General features: G+C 43.5%; 1 protein-coding gene across 1 annotated transcript in view; it reads left to right on the top strand.

The window, feature by feature from the left end:
• Positions 1–17,116, top strand: part of LOC138529593 (phospholipase A2 inhibitor gamma subunit B-like) — a 211,434-nt gene extending 194,318 nt beyond the window's left edge. The window contains exon 5 of the mRNA XM_069640844.1: positions 13,346–17,116. Coding sequence (XP_069496945.1) covers positions 13,346–13,539 — 194 coding nt within the window. The 3' untranslated portion in view covers positions 13,540–17,116. The remainder of the gene's footprint in view (positions 1–13,345) is intronic.
• Positions 17,117–22,788: the final 5,672 nt, after the last annotated feature.

Below are 22,788 nucleotides of genomic sequence, written 5' to 3'. Positions count from 1 at the left end.
GGATCAGGGTTGCCCCTCAATCTATATGTTAGAGGTCCTCGGAGGTCAGCCAGAAAGGGTAGACTAAATTTGAGGAGCAGACATAGGTTGTGACACAGCATAAAGAGGGGAGAAGGTGGTTGACATGGGAGGAAAAGAGATTGAGGTGGGACAGGTGGGGCTTGAGGAGGAGGAAATGGAAGAAAGTGCTACTTTGGAGGGGGCTGCGACTGGGCAGGGAGATCCTGGGTGAGCCTCACTGGTTGACATTGTTGGAGAGTTGTAGGTGGGGGATTTGGTAACCAATTGGGAAGATGTTGTAGCTAGAGACTCCCTCCAGGAGTTCCTGCAGAACCTGAGTACATTCACCTTGTAATTAAAAGGGAGGCGTTGCACCCAAGCAGTAGAAGGATGGGGTTGGCACACTGTTGGCCATTGCTCATCTGCACCTGAGAGATTAGAAGGTGATCATGTTGCAAGGGACCGAAGAGCAAGAGATTGAGCAACGAGAGATGGTGCCCCTGCAGGTGTCTCAGGAGGAGAAGACAGTGGTCACTGCACCATTGCCTGGACGCACAGAGGTGTGGGAGGACAAGGCAGGCTCAGACTTTCATTGCAAAAGTGAAAGAGAGTCAGAAGTCCTCATCCTCACGCCCATGCTGTTGACATTTACAACCTTGTCTTTATTTAAGTGCCAGGCTATAATGCAAGTCTATGCAAAAAGGCTAAGGGGTTAAACTGTGGGTTAAGAAAAGAGGCCATAAGGTAATCCCTAGTCTCCTTCATTCCAACAATGTGTGGATCATGTTGGAAGGTTGAGAGCAGTTTTATGGCAATTTTTCCTGCTTCTGCTTTGGCAGATATTTCATGTTCATATGTGATCTTAGATAATTATTTTTCCAACAGATGCAACAGTGGCAGCACCTCACAAAGTGACATATCATTTTGGCTGGGTCGGCCTCCTTAAAAGGCTGCATTAAAGAGCAAACATTGTACAACATTTGCCAGTGTATATATTTTCAGCACCCTCCAGTTGCCAACTTTTCCTGTTTCAGTAGTAGGCTACCATGTTGCAGGGTTCATACAGACGGTTGAATTCCACTGTGTTGGCATTACGGTTTTCAGTGGTTGTAAGATCGGTAGTGGGGCCACGATGCTTTCCTAACATAGTTCAGGCTTTGTTGAAGTGAACACAGATCTTCAAGCCCACACTTAACTATGTCATCTATTGGGGGTACTGGGTTATGAAGTAGGTCACTACAAGATTTAGGACATGTGGAACGCAGGCGGTGGAGTAACGTTGCTGAAAATGTTGGGGGGGGGGACATGACATCTGAAGAAAAGGATATCCCAGCCAAATGAATGCAGACAAAATGGCGTGCCATGAAAGTTGGGGGGGACAAACAACCCTGTTCCCCCCTGAAATTACGCCCATGAACGCAGGCCATGTGTCTAGTTTTGCAAATCTTCACAGCAGCTATAACATTAAACCCATTGTCAGCTGCCACAAAGCCCACTTGTGAATTATGTGGAGTGAGCCAATGTGCCAATACCACTTTACTTTCTCCCAGAGAGAGGTCAACTCCCCTATGGGACATGCTGTCACACCCTACCATACATGGCTTGTTGATGGCTTTTTTGCAGCTGCTTTCCTTGGCTTTTGCTGATGACCAGTATGTGGAAAGGTGACACAGTCTATGGTGAGGGCCATTAAATCTGTGCATTGAGCACTGGTCCATATGTCACTTGTCGGTTGAATTTTCTTACCCTCCTAGTGGTTTGGTGCCATTCCCAGTGCTTCAACGACATGGTTGTAATGGACCGATATGGAAGTGTGGGTGAAGTAGTGCTGACATCAAAGTACCCATAAGGGAACAACAAGGCGGCAGAGCAGTGTGAAGATATGTCTTTCAACAAGGAAGTCTGGCAAATACTCGACAGGGGTTTGTATTGAATTGATGAAGGTTTTTGTGTCTTTTGTGATATTTTGCAACACACCAAACAGCATATGAATTGGTGAGCTGGCGCATTGAGGGGGAATGATGTTGTGTTCAAGTTGTGACATCTGCAGGCAACGGTGGTGTCCTGTCAGCCCCTGTGAAACTATGTGAATCGGCATGCCTCTCTCGTGTAATGGGGCAGAAGGGTGGTGCAAATGTGCCCATTGCCTAGAGTCGAGGGCTGGGCGGCTACCCTGCCACCTTTCCTTTTGCCATACAGGTGAATGATTCAGTATTGTGTGTGCCCACAGGGAAGGGGTGCCCACAATGTCTCCCAGTCAGTGGTCGAAGTGTACGAAAAGAAGTAGTGGAACTATGTTCCCTGCTGGCCTGCCCCTGCTCCCCACAAATCCCATTGCCACAACCCCACCCACGCACAATACACCCCCCCCCCAAACACTTGCACCTGCTGTTTAAGGGAACGTTCAGTGCAGTGCACTGAAAGTGAAGGTTTCAACTTCTTCCTACACTTTTTCTTTTAAAACAAATCCATTCCAGAACGGTTTATTTTTAAAATAAAAGTATAGGAGCTGTACAAGGTAATTTAAAAAAAATAGGAGCACCGCTCCGACCGCTCCCGCTCACTTCGACCACTGCTCCCAGTTTCCTTCTCAGGACACTTTATTTTTTACATATTTGAAAGATGCAAGGCACTGATTTTTCCTTTTTTTGCTTTAAAATAAAGCCTCACGCACAAGTTTCTTTGTTTTAATGGCTGAGACTGGCTGTAACTTCTCAGCCTTCTTGGTGTCGGCTGGATGTACTCTGCTGTGAGTGTTGTAATGGTCCTATGCATGCCCGAAACCCGATTTTCTGAAATATTTACTGTAAACGAGTTTGACAGGCGGATTTGCCTGGCTTTACACTGGGAAGCATGGTGGAGTTCTTCAGGGATGTTTCAGAGCGGGTGGAGTAGTGTGAACTGGTGTCTGTAGCTGTATTTGTTTGAGAGGTGGAGCATTACACTTTCATTTCTAGGGACCGTTTTTCGGGCTTCTGTGTTTATTATCTTTAAAGGGAGAGATCACAAGGAGGGGATATTTAAATGGAAGGAAGTGTCTGTTCGAGAGCTGGAAGCATCATTGCATGTTGTGCATTTCAAATGATCACCGATAACTTGTAAAGAGTGATTTTGGGCAGTGCTTAACAGAATACAATTTTGTTTTTTATTTTCATTTTTATATTACATTTTTATTTTCATGATCTGTCCCACGCTGGCATGAGCAGTATTTTTTTATATTCACACCCTGCTTGCGAATATAAAATACTGGTCATGCTAGCGTGAGACAGATAATGAAAATAAAAATTAAATATAAAAATGAAAATAAAAAACAAAAGTATATTCCGGTAAGCACTGGCCAAAATCACTCTTTACACGTTATCGCTGATCATTTGAAATACACAACATGCATGACCAGTATCTTTTATATTCACAAGCAGGGGCATATTTACCCAGTTTTGCAAACTATCATTACAATTATGTGAATGGATTCTCCAAGCTCTCCCCAATAGGAGGGGTACCGAATTTGTGATGGGACGCCCTTCACCTCTTGTTTCATTTTCTTTGAGTTCTGATCTCTAATGTCCCCGGATTTTCTTTTTTCTAGAGCTGGGAAAATTCCCTTCCTTCAAACTCTTTGCAACTTTGGCAAACTGTAAAGCCTGGCGAAAGGTTTTATAGTTGTGGTGGGGGCGGTTTACTCCGTTCCAGGAATCAGCTGATGGTCGAAGCCTTTTCATCCCTCCCACTGCTTCCCAGAGTGTTAGCCAAGCTCTATGCAAATTGAAAAGCAGATGGCGCCTTTTTGCCCCAGCATATTTTGGTTGTCGGTTCGACTGTTTCTAACAAAGGACAATCCCTTACATCTTCCTCTAAGGATCAATCCCCTATTCCAGGCAGGAGGAGTGGCTTGTTTTACAGACTTCCCCTCAGGCCCTCAGTTGCTGAATTTAGGGATGTTGTTACTGGCGATTTGACTTTTGGCCTTTTGACTCTGATCCAGGACATCGTGGACATTATGAACGTGGTATGGAATGATTCTACTGTGAAACCGTACAATACTCTGAGAGAATGCTGCACAATCAGGATGCATGCAGAGCACTAAAGTGTTACCCCCACCAAATTAATATTAAGGTGATCCGTTCTTTGGGCTGGTTCTTGCTTGTTACAGAGATCCGAACACTGGCCATCAAATATCAAATGCTTCCATTTCAGGCTCGGTGGTCTACTGCATTTTGAAGTGTTACACTTTTAAGAAGTTTGCCCCTCCTAAAGGTTTCCATGCAAATTTGGATGGAACAAATTCCACCTCTGGCTTTTGATAGGCCCTTTCCTTCTGAGATCATCTGCAGAGCGGCATCATTATCTTCTCCACATGCTTTCTGCAGTCATTATACCTTGGATTTGAGTTACAGAGAAGATGCTCAAAGTATGCAGAGTACTTGGGTAGATGTGCAAAAGTATAGTGGAAGGGGCACTGGACATCGTTCTAAGTACTAGTCATCCCACAAAGTTGCGCACAGTTTAATGTGTTCTCGGGTCTAAAGGACTCACATATGAAGCCCGGCACATGCTTTAGGGGACGGTGCCCCACATGAACTGCCTGGCATCACGCAGTCTTGTATTATCTGATATGCAATTCTCTGGTCTAGTCCCCGGGGGAAAGAAAGGGGGCTGTTGGCTTGGAGAATAATAGTCACCATGGTGAGTAACTCATACCTGTTTGTGTATTAGTATTGATTTATTTGTGGTATATAATGTGCTTCATGCAGTATGGTTTGCTTCAGGGATTTGGACAATGTGGAGGACCCGAGAGCTAGATTAGTGGCAAAGTTTACTTTCAAGATGGCAGACGTTTTAACTTCCACATCTTGGACCCTAGTCAGAGGCACTTTATTTCAGGGAGACACATTCGTAAAGGGAACCCTTGTGTTTTAATACTTCAGCTCATGTCGATTTTCCTTAAACCAGTCTCTTGCTCTCACAAGTTGAATTTGGAATGCTCTTTGTGTAGGAACCAACACTGCTGTTATGCAAGTCTAACAATAGGGAACACTTTCTGCATCCCTTTAGGAGCCAAAGTGAACCTACTTTTGCATTTTGTATAACAGTCTGGCAAACCCTGGGCAGCAAATAATAATAATAATAATTTAGCATTTATATAGCACTACGAACCCTGAGGCATCTGAGCGCTGCTTATTATTACCCATGGTGTGTGGTGCTCATTTATCGACCTCAGAAGGATGAAAGGCTGAGTTTGGCCCTGCCGAGATACAAACCTGTGGCAGCAGGCTCTGCACAGATGTCAAAGCGAGCACTATTTGACCGACGTTGAGGTGAGGTGGCGGTTAGGGGGTTGGGGGAGGGGTCAAAAAATGATACTTGACAAACTCAGCTGTTTATGAGAACAGATTCCATTACTGCAATCTCCTTGCTCTGTCACACCTCAGTTGACATTCTGTAGTAGTTTGACAAACGATTTGTGAAAGGAAAATGAGCCACCTTCTCTTAATCTTAAAGTCCTGTTTGTTTGGATGAGTCAACTTCATGTGCAAAGTCGAGGAGCAGTTAAATCAAGCATTGGTAAATCCAACAGTTTTGGCTTTTGTGTAGGCGTGGGATAGGCAATTGTCAGGCACTGCAATGATGATATTAACTGGCCATACGATGGAAAAAGGTGCAACATAGTGCTTTTATTTGGGCCTATGATAGCCGTGCCTGTTAAATGCCTATCTAATATCTATACCCAAGCCAAAACTATTGGTTTTAACAGGACTTCACTGCAAGGAACAGATGTTAAACAAGCAGCATTCTTGATCTAGACCGTTTTACATATGCGAGTAACTACAGCAACAATTAAGCCATAAACCTTCAGAAGAATGCTTAGAAAGAACACTGGCAGGCGAAAGCAGGATGTTGCTGCTTGATAGAGCTAGCTGAAAGAGATCCCGCAAGTCTGTGCTTTGGGCGGGAAGGGGCAGGCATGGGTAAGCATTGCCTTATGAAGTGAACGAGTGGCTTAATAACCAAACACCTACAAGTTGTGTGTCCCTTCTCACATATCACCTACCTCCTAACTACCCTGCAATGAAATCATTTTGGCTTACAGTATGTGCCATCTTTTAGACAAAACAAAAAGAAAATTGCCTTTTTTTCATTTCAGGTATATTTATCAGTACATCACAGAATACAGGCTTGGATGCCTCGTTGGTTATCATGAAGAACACTTTGAGGCTCCTTACGAGTTCACCTCCAAAAATATGTGAATTTACTGCGGCAAGATTACCACTTATGGTAAACCTGTGAACTCCGAAAATGGGGATTAAAGCCACCTTACCACCACTCAGAATCTGGCAGTAATTCCACTGCACTGAGTACAGTAATGGAACATGATGTTGGTAATAATTCCAGCGCAAAATCAAAGAATTTCCACCATACTCATAATGTGGTGGTATGTTTTTTAACTCACATTTCCATTCAATTTGTGTGGTGTAAACATTGCCTGCTGAATCCAGACCACCTTTCAAGTGATCTTTATATCCTATCAAGAAGTGAGAACTTGTCAACATACTTGCAAGTGCACCAAATAACTTTCCCAAATATTCCATGGGGTATAATAATACAACACAATACCTAACTCTCTTTAAAGGGCCTTTAAATGCCATTGTATACTAACTAATGATTTGGGGTTTTTAGATTTTACTTGTAATCATAACGTCCTTTTGTACAAAGATTTTGTGCAGAATGGCATAGGTTGTTAATAGGGCAACTTAACCATAGCGTCCCTTTAGCAAAGTTTTTTTTGTAGTGAATTATGGATGTTTTTAGTAGGGCAACGTAACCGTAATGTCCCTTTGAGAAATGTTTTTTGAATGATTTGCAAAGGGTGTCGGTACTGTAAGTGATCAATAACATTAGGTAACCAACATTTTTATTGAACATTTAGAAGGGTTACAATAGTAACAAATAAGCATTCGACTTCACTGCCCATCTGTCTACGAATTGCACAGTAGCATATGCAGTAGCACAGCAGCGCGACATGGTGCAGAACTCATACACACTTCACAATGGTACGGGTGAGTCGTTCACAGTGCGGAAGAACATTGTATATTGTTGTACAAACTTGTAACTGAAACAACTCCCGTGCACAACTGAACAGAGCAAGTTTACAGGACAATAGAAGCAAGAGTGCATACCGAGGTATTTAATTCAGTTAACCCCACTGCACACTAAAAAATGGGGGCTGAATGCCATTGCCAATACAGATTTTGCGACAATAACCCATTGCCCCAAAAAGAAGGATTTTTTATTTTCAACCGGAATGCCTCCGGCGTTCCTGATTGAAGAAAAGAAATCCTTTTCCAAGATGGCCACCATTGAAAGGGAAAGCGGTTGTTGCATGCAAAGTCTTTTTTCGCTTTTCATTGCAATTGCCAGAAAATAAAAAATGGAAACGTGCGACAGTAGTGGGCGAAGAACATTTGTATTCGTTCTAAAATGTGTGGTTATGAGCAACACCTGTAACAGCAGCCAATGCCTGGTGGACATGGCGACTGCAAAGCAATGTTTTATCACAACTAGCAAATGGCAGTATTTACCTCTCCGATATTGTGGTCAGTAAGCAAGGCGTACCGTTCATTTATTTTGTACATGACGACACTTAGGAAATATGAAAACAGTACTACATGCATAACACAAAAGGTGTTTTTTTGTGAGCAATGACCTTTACATAAATGTGTGCAATATACAGGGATTATGTTTGGCAAAAATGCACTAATGGCAGAAATATTGCAAGCAACACCATTACCACTGACCTGTGCACACATTTTTGTGTAAGTGTCACAAGATGAAATGGGTGAAGAAAGGTGTACTGAGAAGGTATAAGGAAGCATTGCTTTCGAAGCATTTCTGTACAGCAAACACTTTCACTGCACCTGATCTCATTTGTCCACTTCTACAAATAGACCAAATCTGACAACATAGCATCTTCATGCAGAACTGATCTCGGTAATTGGGGCATCTGGGTTTCAAAAAGTACCCTAACGGCATGCCCTCAGCCTAACATTGCGAACGGAAGTGGTGTCCAATACCGCTCTGGATAACGTAATTTGGCAGCATAAAGAAATGATTTCATGAACCTGCAACATACCATGGCTGATTATGAAGGGGAACATGAAATGGTGAAAAAACACACTAACATGTGAGCAGTAGTAAGGGACTTTTCACAATGCAGAGTGTTAAATCATCGCCCTGTTCTCAGTTTCAAAGAAATTGGAAGTTTCTGTCTCTGCTGCACAGTTAAAATGTTACTTTTGACAATCACGTAAATGTTTTCCCACACAGTCACCATGCGTTGGCGCCACAGTTGTTCACACACACATAGTATGCAGTGGACACAGAGTAGTCGGTTTCCTCTCACAGTCATTGTGAAGACGGCATCAATCGCTGTGATGTAGTCTATCAGAAAGTAAGTTATGGTACTTATGACGTTACTGGCAAAGGTGAAGTTGTTGTTTAAGGACACTGAAATTTTGCATTGTTGACACAGAATACATATGCCTCTCACAGTGATTTACAAGGTGACGTTAATGGCTGTGAACTATGACACCAGAAAGGATGGTATGTTGCTTCTTACTGATACAACCGCGTAAGGACATAGAGGTCCAATGCGGTCATCCCATTCAATGATGATGCTTATGCAATCAGTGACGAAAAGCTGCACTTGACGGTTAAAGAAACCGTCAGTCGGACGTTGAAGGCCATGACATTTGCAGAACAGAAGGAAGTAGCTGAGGGTAAAAAGGAAAACAAAATCTTATCAATGGAAAGCCTTTGCGGAAATGTAAAGGGCAACACATTATATTTCTACAAACAATTATTTTTATATGGGGAAATGTATTGACTCCTTAGAAAAGGCGACAATGTACAATTTGCATAGTAGGCAAACAAATTTGATTTTCACATAAATGCCGTAGGTAATAATGGAAATGGTGTTGACATTGTACAGGCGGCGCTAATGTGCGATATGAAATTTTAACGGCACACAAACCCCAAAAGAGCGCTAATGTGCAATACGAAATTTCTACAGCACACAAACTTCCAAAAGCATTACTAGTAATAAATTTGTTTTTTTTCCAGACTCCAAAAGAGGGCTAATGTGCAATACAGAATTTCAACGGCACACAAAATTCCAAAAGCATTAATAGTAATACATTTTTTTTTCCAGACTAAGTTAAACTGGAACTGATATTTCATGTGCCTCACAAACCTTTTTGAAGCATAAGTTATCAAAGGGAATGTTTCACAAACTGTGACTCCCTACCTTCTTTCTGTCTCTATTCCCTGTACGTCAAGGTCGAAAAACAATTGACCGTTGTGAGGTTTGGTGCGTGCGCAACCATACTGATCGCCTACTGAAAAAATGCAATGAGATGAACTGACCTTCACTTCGAACACAAATAAATTCTCTTTTTGCTACTAAATATCAGCAGTCACTCATGAGAACCGTTTCTCCCGACCACGTGCAGATGCGCTCTGTTTATGAAACCGTGCAGGTGGCAGCCTCACATTCCAAAATATAGGACGGCATGCTAACCGCAGTAATGTTGGAGATGGCTTCGTACATAGACACAGTAAATAAATGTAGTACATTGTGTACCAAGTTCCAGTGCATAGTACGATAGTGGTAACAAGAATAAAGTACTGTTTCAATTTCTACTGCCACTTGTAAATAATGCTTACCTTTTCACACAAGGGTACATAAGGGTTTGTTTGCAGTGATTTTGGCGTACAACTCAAAAACTAAGTGACCATGGCGGCCGTATCAAAAGAATGCTATGCACTTGACGCTGTGCAAGACCCAATCGGTGAAAGGGTAACATCTTGACGTACAGCCTGCCATGGATTAGCCAATAGAAATATTCTCCACTGAGCGAACAGGGAAGTGGGTCCGCGGAGCGTACATAGATATCACTAAATTTTAGAGTGCTATTTTTTGATCATTTTGAAGGAAACGACAATAAGATTTATCACGAAATGTACAAAAGCACGCTTTGGGGAACATGCCCGTGCCGCAAAATTGATGACAATCCATCCAGGGGTTTGGCCTGTAGCCGTGTGCAAAGTTTTTGCCCCATTCAGTCTATGGGAAAAAAAGACGTTTTGGGACCCCCCTATAACTTGACGAATCCTTACCAAACTTTGGTAAAAAATTCAGAGTGGGCCATATACTTTTTTTGCAAAGTTGGTGAGGATGGGAGCGGAGTTATAAGCCGCCCAAAAAGTGCTCTTCCTATGGAAACAGCAACTTAACCATAACTACATGGCCACTTCCGTGGCCATGTAAAATATATATATATATATATATATATATATAGTGATATTATTGGTGGGGAAAATATTACCCGATACCCATCTCTCATGATCAGTACTATGTACAGATATACCGGTCAAGACAAAATGGCTGCTAAGAGTGAAGGTAAAAATAAAAGGAGGCCAATCATCTGCAAAATAGATGATACATTTAAATATAAATATTCAGCGTACCACCACACCCAGCACAAATATGCAAATAGATACAAATGTGATGAGCTAAGATACAACAATGCAGAGGAAATTATGTCAGGAAGGTGCACATCCTGACATTCCATCACCAACAACCCTCTGAGCATTCAAAGTGGACAGATGTGAGTGAAGGGAGTGGTTGCTTCCTTTTGTGGCTACCAGAGAGTGGGCATAATAACAGGTCTTTCAAGATGCTACAAGAGAACCCACTAACTGGGCCACTGCTCGTACCTGCTCTATCCTTCCAATTCCATGGTGCTCACGTGTGCAGAAGCTAAAGCTCTGTGATCAGCAAACCTGGAATGCTTGCATTTTCAAGAATCGCATCATCATGACGGTGCAGTAGACCAGATCATCATGGCCAGTTCAGATATTTAAATGCTTTCTGGACACTATTGGATGTGCTGCTTGTGTGCTTCTTTCATTTAGCATGACCGTATCTTCAGTTACTTATTGTGGGTTCTGCCTCTTGCTTAAACCCTCCTATTCTTCCTTCCTCATTGATGGCACCACCGTCCCTGTTCTCAAACATGCCAAAACCCTTGGGATACACCTTGACCAAGAACTATGACCAGGCATATTAATGTTCTCGCATCCTCTACAGTCCACGCTGCAAAGCTCATCTCCCTAAGTAGACCATTCCTGAGTCCCAACAATTGTCTCATCCATGCAAGAGCCATTATCTTGAGTAAAGTTGACTATTGTAATGTCTTGTTCATGGGCACGTCCGCTTCTAACCTGGCAAAGTTAGAATTACTGCAAAACAAACCTCTGCCTGAGACTATGGGCCACCACAAATCTGACAACATGTCTGCAACACGGCGTGAGGTCCACTGGCTACCGATAAAAGCGCTGATTGTCTATTGCACACTGCTGCATCTATAATGGAGTCCCCAATACTTGACAAACCACACCGCTGTCGTTCTCTCTGCTCTTCTAACCACCTCACCTTGGCTGTTCCACATTTTAAACTCGTCACAGCGGGCAGAGTGAGCTTCAGCACCAAAGCCCCATCTCTCTGGAACTCACTTCCTTTGCATATCAGACACACACCCTCACACCCAGCCTTCAAGATACATATGAAAACTTGGCTGTTCAATAAGTACGATGAATTTTCCAGCGGATCTGCGCCACTACATGTTGGCCCAACTACTGCCACATTACTTGATTGACTGTTACACTAGCTGTACAAACGCCATTATACCTGTGGGTCTGGGCGTTAAACAAATGTAAAAATAAATAAATGAATGGGTAAGATGCAAACTTTGCCTCACCATATCTCCAAGGTCCTCGGCACTTGGTCACATGACATTTGCACTACACCCACTATGGTCTCTTGAGAGGCAAAGTCTGCCTTTGCCCCTCTGATGGAATCAGCAGGGCCAATCAGGAGTGTCCCTCCATGAATGACACACATGATTGTCCTAGCCACAAAAATTGTGACCATTGGAATCCACTCTCCCTCTGCCCAGCAGTGGAGGCTGGTCCTGGTCCAGCCACAGGATCCTCAAGGGATACTTGTAAATAGAAATCCACCATGTAAAGGAGGGCATTGGAACGCATCAGAATCGGAAGGGGCTATGGTGGAGATTGCCCCCTCGCCTGCTATACCCTAACTGTGTCACTGACCCTTCTACTTTCTCACCGCTTGACATCTGTCAAGCAAGCTCTCTCGCCCTCTCTCCCCTAACGCACGTGCGTGCGGACACACCCAAACACCTGGAACTCTCCCCACAAACTATGAGAACCATCTCCATCTCAATTATGAGTCTACTTGTTTGAAGGTTTGAAGGGTCTGTCTGTCCTTTTCTTGTCAAGATTCCTCTTAACACTGACTAAAGCAGTTTCGAATCTCTGAGCTACCAGATTCCTCCCTGTGTGTGTTTGTCTCCCCCTTGTAAAATGCCATGTGATCTCTCTGCTCTCTATTTCGTACTATTAGAGTGCTTGAAACTCCACTGAGCTGGTCACGCTATTGACATTATTTTTTCCCCTGACAGATGGTTGCACACTTTCTTGGCCATCTCATCCTGGGTGCTTTTTCAGCCCCTAAAAGCATGGGCCCGAATTCACATGCCTTTCCTTCTGCTCTTTTTTGACTATGAAAGTATGCACCAAGAGAAAGCCTTCTTCCTTGGTGCCCTACACTTAACATATTCTCCTCTGATCCATCGGTTCACCTGCATCACACTGTAGCGGACCCTTTAGCTAAGCCTTGAGAAAGGCAACCATTTATAGTTACTTCTTTAAATCCTCCCTTACCCCTTCCTACAAAGGCTCTCACTCAACCTCATTCAAATTCCTGTTTGTCTGTGTCTGGTGTATTGAAGAAATAAAAAAAGCATAACATGTGGGGCAGATAACATGTTCATATGGGTCGGATTGCACAAAGGGTCATCTGGGTATAGATAAAAACATTGTGCAGGTGGCAACAGAACATGCGAGGCGGTTAATAGGATGCTGGAATCAGAATCAGAAGTGTTCTCATAGGAAGGTCACTTGCTATGCAGATAACAGATTATCAGAGGCAGATATCAGAACCATGTGAGGTGAAGATACCATAATCATGCAGGATCTAGTCAAGTGGAGTGCAGCCGCATGGTACTATCAGATGCAGATACCAGAACCAAATGGGGCGTATACATCAGAATCCTTTGGACCTATGGGATGCATGTGACAGGTTTAAATGGGTCGCTGTTGCAGATATCAGACTCCTATAACAACATGGGTTACTGATAACAGTATCATCTGGGATGCAGATAACCGGGTTCTGTCATAACATTATGAATTTCTCTCTAAACAGGTTCAAAGGTGTCCCAAATAGCCTTGCGTGGCTGTGCATCTGAAAACTTCTGTGCAGTAGGCAGCAGCTCCAAAGGCATTGGAGGTACCAGCATAACAATCGACATGGCCTGCACTGATGCCGGAATCCGCCCTGAGTATGGGCTGCTCCTGCCATTATTTGCTGCCCTTGCCATGCTCAAACTCTTCTACTAATATACATCTACTGCACCAGAAGAAGCGAAAGAATACCTACACCACTTCTGAACCTTCTCGAGTTCCCTGAATTTAAACTTGTCCTGCTGTGGTCGTCTGCTGTTTTAAATCTAATTTGCGCCATGCCCACCTACTCTCCTGGGAACTTTGCCAGACAGTGTTTCAAGCTGCAGAGGAACTCCTTGTACTTACTCCTGCCAGAGACGTTTTGCCTTAATTTTTCATGCAAGCCATAGCCATTGTTCCTGCAGAAACCACTCAGCCATTGTGCCTGCAATTACAGGTTTTTCTTTGTTGCTTTTGGTACTTACTGCCATTGATGAAGTAGAGAGTCCTATTGTTTGTCCTGTGGGGAGAGATGTGTCATGATTCCAGCAAGTAGTTCCTTTGTCACTTGCCTCACACAGAGCAGATCCCGCGTTGTGCATCCACGTAAAGCTCCATTTCAGGTCCTGCAGATACATCGGTTCAAGTGTTCCTCCATGAAGAGCTCATTGTAAGAGGTCCAATAAACAAAGCATTGATAAGGGTCCTTCAAGGGCCGCTCCATTGGTTGTACAGTGGGTAGCTGTATCAGTTCAGCAGGTAGAGCTTCATCTGCCGATCTCTGTGGAAAACTTCATTTATCCTCCAAGAAAGCTGTTCTCATTGGTCTTTGTGGGAAATCTTAGGTGATGGTCGTTCAGAGAGAGCTTTGTGACTGCCCCTACTGGAGTGTTGTCAATGGTTTTACAAGAAGGTATTTGGTAGTGTTTCTACAAGAATATGTTTAATGTTACGTCTGAAGCCAGAATTGTGTAAATGTCCTTCCAAGAACAGAATTTACTTTGAATTGTATAGAGAGAACGTATTGTTGGTACTACGAGGGGCTTTCTGGTTGTCCTTCATCTAGAGCATTTGCCTTGGTCAAACAGTGAGGACTATGCTAGTTATCTATATCACAGGATGGGGGCTCTCAGTGGCTCTCCAACTAGAACTTTGCCCTTGGTCGTTTAAGCACGAGGGAGAGCTTTGGTACTGGCACATACAGAGAGGTTCCTTACAGTCATAAAGGGAAGCATTTTTATTTCCTCTCCTGGCAGAGCATGAACATTGATTAGAAGAGAGGAGACCTCATCAGTGGTCGCACGGGGGTGCTGTGTAATAGGAGGGATACTCCTGGATCTGAAAAAACAGATTGATGGCAATAGGGATGAGGGCAAACTCACCGTACTTCTCCTTGTAGACCTTTTTGTGGCCTTCGACTTATTCGACCACAACATACTATGCCACCACCTTACCACAGCTGCCTCCTTCTCCCTGGAAGCGACATCATGGACTGCCTCCTTCCTAGAAGGCAGAATGGTGAAAGTTTTCTTTGAAAATTCCTGCCCTCACCTAACAGTTGTGAAGTCCTCCAGGGTCTTGAGTTTCGTTGACTCTGTACAACATATTTACTAAGCCACTCTTCAACCTGCTGGATTCCCTAGGCATAGCATATACCAACTATGCTAACAACATGCACATTCTCCTCCCTCTTTCTGGCAACCACACCAATGACACTGCCACCCTGAATTCAACCTACTCCACCTTCCAAACCTGGATGGTGACCAATGGCCTCTGTTTCAACAACGAGAAGACTGAAATCCTCTTCGTTGGGCCATCATCTGTGCTAAAAAAAAACTGGACCCGACTTACGCAGCGTTCATCATTGATGGCACCCAAATAGTCAAGTCAAGACCTTACGAGTCTACCTCAACACTACACTATCACAAAACCACCAAGTAAATGCAATTGCCTCCTCAGCGGCTTACTCAACCAAACTCCTTAATACCGCCAGATCCTTCCTCTCCTCTGACAGTTACCTAACGATTGCTCATGCGGTGATTGGCGCGAGATTGGACTACTGTAATGTACTCTTCGCGGGTACCTCTGCGCACAACATAAAAAAAAATACAGACCATCCAAAATAATGCCTTGCGAGCTGCCATGAACATCCCAAGATCTGTGCACATTACAGCTGCCCGCAAAGCAATTCATTGGCTCCCCATCCGAGAAAGAATAGCATTTAAGGCACTCAAAATCATTCATAGGTGTATATCCAGCTCTGCCCCACGATACCTGGCACCAAAAATCACCAAGGCCCTTTCAACCAGGCAGGCCTTCTAGAACCCCATACTCCCACATAGTGGTTCAGCCTAACTTCAAACGTGCCAAAGCAGGAGGGACTAGCTTCCCAGTCATTGCTGCGAAATAATGGAACTCCCTCCCACACGCTAAGAGCAGAGGAATTCTTCTGGGCTTTCCGCAGAGCCATCCTAACGTGACTGTTTGCATAACTCAATTCGACATGTGAGCCCCTATCTGAAAGATGCACTGTGTCCATGTCCATTCTGTATGTAACTGCCATGCATTCGTCTGGTCATCACTGTGTTTGACCGTCTATCGGCTACATGGAACCTTTCTCTTTTCAGCACCCTGATGCCTCAGGGTTTGTGAGCGCTATACGAATGCAAAACATAAACAAATAAATACTGTGCCATTGTCATTCCACCCAATGTAACCATGAATCCTTTAAGGGTAGCCATGTCATTGGCTCAGAAAGAAGTCTGTTGTCATTGGTCATCTGCGTACATCACTGACATTCGTCCACTGTGAAGAATGTTGCCACTTGCCTAGTTGGAATTTGTTGCCATCGGTCTTGCAAGTGAGTTCCTTAACAATAATCTAATAGTGAAGGCTTAGTGAGCTAGCATGGGGGGGGCTTGCCATTGGCGCCACACGGAGAGGTTGTTTTTCTTGCCTGATGTGGAATGGTTCAGCACTGGGCCAAAAATGAGAGCTTGATTGTTGGCCTCATATGGTGCAAAGTGCCATGTGACCGATAGGGAACTTTTTTTTATTGTCCTACGTGAGGTTCATTATTGGCCATCAAGGTCGAACTCAGCTGTTGAACTAACGGAGACCATTTAATTATTCATCCAAACATGATAGAGGGAGTAGCGTAGCTGTTCGGGCATATCTGGGATTATTGGTCTGTTAAGCAAAGCCGTGCAATGATTATCATTCTTCTTAATGCATGCCAGCGTCATTTATTCCAATGGGGAGACGGTAGTCCATTCCTGGTTTTAAGTTTGCATTCTGATACTTGTAATACTGGATTTCCCATTATAAACCCAGAACTTCATGTCCCAGAATGCAAAGCTAAAAACAGGACTGGACTACCTTTTACCAAATGGAATGGATTATGCTGGCATGTGTGCCTCTTTGCATTCCTCTTGTTGTTTTGTTCTTGGTCTTTTGCTTGCAGAAACATAACATCTACCTATGAATGAAAGAACAGGACATTTGAATTCCCGACTGGAAGTCTTGTGATTGCTTGCCATCACTTGGATGCATTTGATTTGCTGACCAGGCAGCATGATACCTTTATTCCTTAATCAGTGTGTGGCTCCTGTGTGAATCCTGCTTCGAAATACACTGCCATGTTGTGCTATCGCGTGTCCCTGCAGTGATATGGCTCAAGGACTTTCAACCTGTCATGTATACAACTGATAACACATTCTAGGTGCACACAAGAAATAAACATTTACCACCACGTGTTGTGTGCTGAGTCTGTAGCTCTTCGGCAACTAATTAATTGTCTCCGGGCTGCAGTGGGGTGGCGTGATATAGGTGAAAAGTCTTTCATACACTGGGCTCACTGTTACTAAATGCCTGTTGGCTTCCAAGCATGCGTAATTTAAACCCGGGTTATTTATTTATTGTTTGCTAGTTAGGCGCTTATACAGCAAATTAATTCTGTTTCAAAGGGTGCTGCAACTGCTTGTGAGTGGCGCTGATTCCATGACCGCTTGTGAATAGCACAGACTACTTGCCTGCTTGTGAGTAACGCACAAGTCATCGCGGGCGCTTCTGAAGAAGCTGATGCCATGACCGCTTGTGAATAGCACAGACTACTTGCCTGCTTGTGAGTAACGCACAAGTCATCACGGGCGCTTGTGAAGAAGCTGATGCCATGACCGCTTGTGAATAGCAAAGACTACTTGCCTGCTTGTGAGTAACACACAAGTCATCACGGGTGTTTGTGAAGAAGCTGATGCCATGACCGCTTCGGTATAGCACAGACTACTTGCCCGCTTGTGAATAGCACAGACTACTTGCCTGCTGTGCGTAACGCACAAGTCATCACAGGCGCTTGTGAAGAAGCTGATGCCAGACCACTTGTGAATAGCACAGATTACTTGCCTGCTTGTAACGCAATAGTCATCATGGGCGCTTGTGAAGAAACTGATGCAATGACCGCTGTGAATAGCACAGGCTACTTGCCTGCTTGTGGGTAACGCACAAGTCATCACAGGCGCTTGTGAAGAAGCTAATGCCATGACCGCTTGTGAATAGCAAAGACTACTTGCCTGCTTGTGAGTAGCAAACAAGTCATCACGGGCGTTTGTGAAGAAGCTGATGCCATGACCGCTTGTGAATAGCACAGACTACTTGCCTGCTTGTGAGTAAAACACAAGTCATCACGGGCGTTTATGAAGAAGCTGATGCCATGACCGCTTCGGAATAGCACAGACTACTTGCCCGCTTGTGAGTAACACACAAGTCATCACAGGCGCTTGTGAAGAAGCTGATGCCATGACCGCTTGTGAATAGCACAGACTACTTGCCTGCTTGTGAGTAACACACAAGTCATCACAGGCGCTTATGAAGAAGCTGATGCCATGACCGCTTGTGAATAGCAAAGACTACTTGCCCGCTTGTGAATAGCACAGACTACTTGCCTGCTTGTGAGTAACACAATAGTCATCACGGGCGCTTGTGAAGAAACTGATGCCATGACTGCTGTGAATAGCACAGGCTACTTATCTGCTTGTGAGTAACATAATAGTCATCACGGGCGCTTGTGAAGAAACTGATGCCATGACCGCTGTGAATAGCACAGGCTACTTGCCTGCTTGTGGGTAACACTGCTGCCAACATGCACTTTTTTCTCGTAAGAGTTTAGACTTTGAACCTTTCTTTTGAAAGCTTGAAGCCATCTTTAAATGACTGCTTAAAATCTTCAGATTTCATATCTAGGTATAAAATATTTTGCAAACATGCTTCAGGATGTCCTACATTTGATGACATTAAGGTCACTTGAGACAGTGCATGACATTTCTATCAACACTTGCAGAACCTTTTGAATTTTGACAACTCAATGTCGATATCACTCAATGCCTGTTGTTGAGTAGTATGGAAATGCGGGTCTTCAAAACGTTTGCAGTTCATTTTTGTGTTTGATTGTGTTGTGGTGTTAGCCCTCACATCTTATTTAAAGTCATCCTAATCAATTTTCTGCTTATCTTCATGCCTTTGGGCTGCTCATGTTATCTTTGAACTCTGCCTATGTGGTGTGTATATGCGGGTATGGTTGGTTTATCCTGGTGGAGTCCATGTTTTAGTTACTTTAGGAACAGAACCTGTTGAATATGAAGGTTTTTCTGTTATACACTGCAAACATGGAGACCATTTAATCACGTATTTCACTGAATCTCAGTGTCTTTTTTAAAAGTAACGTTAATCATAACATTCCTTTTTGTCACCGGATTTTCCTGTTTTCAGTATCATACCCACAGTACTCACTTGGCACGGCACGCAGTTCCCATAGCCCCTTTGCCTGGGCATGAACCTCCGGCCAATGGGTACATTGCAGTGCTAATGGCTTTTGGCCCAGCCTCAGCCAAGTAACCAACATTGCCCATCCCTGTGGACTGTATCTGTGAGGCTCCAGCCGAGTCCAGAGGCCACAAGCAAGACCTTTTTTAAATGCCCCTGTGTTATGTATGGTATTCATTCCCTCGGTGTGTCACTGGTGATGTAATATGATTCTGGAATCTCACGAGATTCCAGAATCATATGAGAGAGAAACCGGAGATACTGTAAGGCAGCAACCGCTCTGGGGGGACCTCATTACTTGTTGTGGGATGATTCGACCCACTTTTGTTCTGCCATGCAGCATCATTGTGTTTTGATGGTGCCAGACACATCAAAATGGCCGCAAAACCCTTGTGTGCTTCAAAACCTCTGAAATTCGCGCTCTGCAAAGCACAAAAAGATGGCTGCCCAATCTGCCATGCATGTTGTCAGTGGTGGAACAGAGATTGCGCTCCTGAAACATGTCACTGGGCTCCACAACAAGTGAAAATGGAGTGCAGAGGGAAAAGCAGTGCTCTGCCAAAGGAAACCCCAAAATCTTGTTTTAAATCTTTTTCTTTGTCGCTGAAACTGCAGAATGCCGGTACAAAACACTATTAAACATCCAAGAAATCATTGTGAATTCACAATGTATTGAAATGGTGAAAGTATCAACGAAACATCCACAGCAAAAGTTGCCTGCCTGTGAAATCTGTCAAAAATCTGGGCGCAGTACCCTCGGCCGCCTGAATGACAGCTGTCAGAAGCCTGCATTAAAACTGTAATCTTGTACAAACTGAAATCTAATGTTTGAAATCTAAGTGGCCTGTTCTTGAGAGTAATCTATGTTGTAATTGTTTGAGCCCATTGTGTCGAATCTGGAATAAGTGTTCTAGCTGCAAGTTTGAAATCACAAGTTTATTTTAAACCAAGTAAAAAATGCAACAGAATTAAACTTAAATTTAAGCCTGGCTAAAAGCCACCCAAACTGGAATAACAGCTCTCTCTCCAGTCCTCTCCAGCAGGAAATCACACCTATGTGATGATTACAGGGTGGGGGGAAGAATTTGGTTTGCAGGGGGAAGGAGACAATGGACATCCTCCAGCTACAGGAAATGCGAAGTGTGAAGAGTCATAAATGGCCTCTGCCCAGGAGAAACAGGGAGGAGATGTTCCTGGGTCCCAGGCGTTCCTGGGTCCCAGGGAAGGACCAGAGGGACGGAGCTAAACTATCATTTGTTGCTTAACAAGGACAAAAGACACATTTGAAAAAGACTGATAACTCCCTATGTAAAATTGTGCAAAATATATAAATAACAGCATTGTTAATGTAATTTTTGGATGCACAGGTGAAAAGGCGCCAGAACTCTGTGACATGTTCTGGGAAGAAACAGTGAAAAAGTGATATTACACAAAATGTATTTCTGATAGAAGTATGAAACTTTATACACGTGTGCCCCTGTTCAACATGCACATTTGTAGAAATGTGCTGCTAAATTGGACATTGTGTTCCGGATGAAAATGGCTAAATTCTGTGAAAAGCAGACACTAGATCCTACAGCGACGGGGCTTGGAGGAGTATCTGCTACAAAAAATATGTAATCTATATATATGCCTATTCTAGAGGTTGCACATTTGTAAATATGTGTTGTATCGAAAATAGATTTTGTGTTCAAGAGGCTAGGGGTGGACTCTAGGCCTCAAAAACCCACACCATAAAAATGACACACTGTTTTTCTCCTATCAAGGAAGAGGGGAGACCTTGACCGATCCCGTCAGAGGGGCGAGCTTAGGATAAACCAGCACACACACCCTTTTATCATAAGGATAAATAGAGGCAGCTCAGCACTCAGAAAGGATAGACAGATTCAACCACTATCTGATTGCTGGCGGAGCACCCTATTGCAGAACCATCCATCTTACTTGCTCCAAACTTCAGAAACTTGCCAAGCAGAAAAACCCATTGCATAGCTGAACCATTTTCAGCTAGGCCTTAAATTTCCAGAACCAACCCCAGAAACCTACGGGGAACCAAAAGACAGCTGGACTGTGCTCTACTGCTTCCCTGCTAAAAGAATTATCCTCAGAACCAAAAGATCCAATCCAGTCTGGTGCCGCGCTGTGACCAAAACAATTGCGGACCAGATCCAGTCCTGTGCCATGCTGTGAACAGACGCAGTCCAGTCCGAGGTGCCCAGCAGTCTGTCCCAGAACCAGAATCCCTGACCAGAATCCCTGCCCAGAAATCTTGACGGACCAGAATCCTGACGGTTCCATGTAAAACCATTTCTAGTGAGTATCTATAGATAGAACTGTGTCACTAGCATATGTACTGTCCATAGTCAATCCCTATCTTAAATCCATCCTATCTTGTCTTCAGAACCTGCATTGTTAGGAGCATTTTTGAATTGTCTAAACTCTATCATATCCCTCCTATCTTCTTCCTGTACTAGTATTGTTAAAATTATTTTTGCCGCTGATGTATTTCATCTGAAGAAGGCGAGCTCCTCGGCAGGCAGTCGCCCTGATCAGGTGGCTGTGCTTCTGTGTGGTATTCGTTTCTTCATAGTCATCCCCTAGTGTAAGAAATCCATTTGTCATTTTAAAAGTGCAATCCTGTTTTCCCATTCTTGCGCCTATCTCGAAAAACGACCTCACTAAACCGTCCATAAATTTTTCAATGTATGTGCTAGACACAAAATTTCAACTTCTGCTTGTAGCTAACATCCACAGCTTTAATTTGCATCCCAAATCTATACGGTTCTCCCGTAATCGCAATTATCGTGCACTGAAAAGTTTGCAGCAAATTTCGTTTTAGGGAAATTCTGACACGTGTAAAACAGCTTTTGATTGCTTCCGACCTTAATTTTAAGATTTCACATTGTTTCTTAGTATCAAATCATTGCTAGTGTTTGTGTGCAACTATCCAAAGCGGCTCCCATAATAATTTAAATAATTTCAGCAATTTAAACCATATTTAGTGTTTTTACCCAATCCATTCTCAAGATAACTGTAAAACCATTCTGACAGCTTGCCAATCAATTCTGTTTTTCTCTTGTGTTGCTGGGGGAAATTGGGATTGATATTATGTTTGAATTCTGCCATTCCTGAATACCTGCTCTCTCTCCTCCTATCTCTTTTCATTGCCCATTGGGGGATTGAGGGGTGTACAGGGGGAAATCGTAACCACACTGCTATTTGATCGGAACACACACAAAAGTATCATTTCTGTGCTGAATTGTTTTGCTCACTATTACTCCTTGTGTATTAAAGAGATTATTTAGTGTGACATCTCCCCATTGGTGATCATTGTGCACCCATTAAACATATTATGATACATTTGTAAATACATAAATCAATATTTTAACGTTGCAAACCAGCCTGATTCCTGGTACAGTGTGACCGGGGGGGAGGAGGGTTCCAGGAGAGGGGCGTGATATGAGTGGTACATCAATCAGAATAAAAGAACTTTTAGACACAAATGAATAAGGATTTCAGTTGTGCATTACACGCTAGACATTGACTTAGGTGTGTGCCGGATTGAAATCACTTACAGATTGGGGGCTCGTCACGAGATCCTGAATTAGA

The sequence above is a fragment of the Ambystoma mexicanum genome, chromosome 1q, assembly GCF_040938575.1.
Source record: "Ambystoma mexicanum isolate Mex_15411 chromosome 1q, UKY_AmexF1_1, whole genome shotgun sequence".
In the NCBI taxonomy this organism is placed as follows: Eukaryota; Metazoa; Chordata; class Amphibia; order Caudata; family Ambystomatidae; genus Ambystoma; species Ambystoma mexicanum.
The sequence above is the reverse complement of the archived record's forward strand: the minus strand, read 5'-3'. Positions and strand labels throughout refer to the sequence as shown.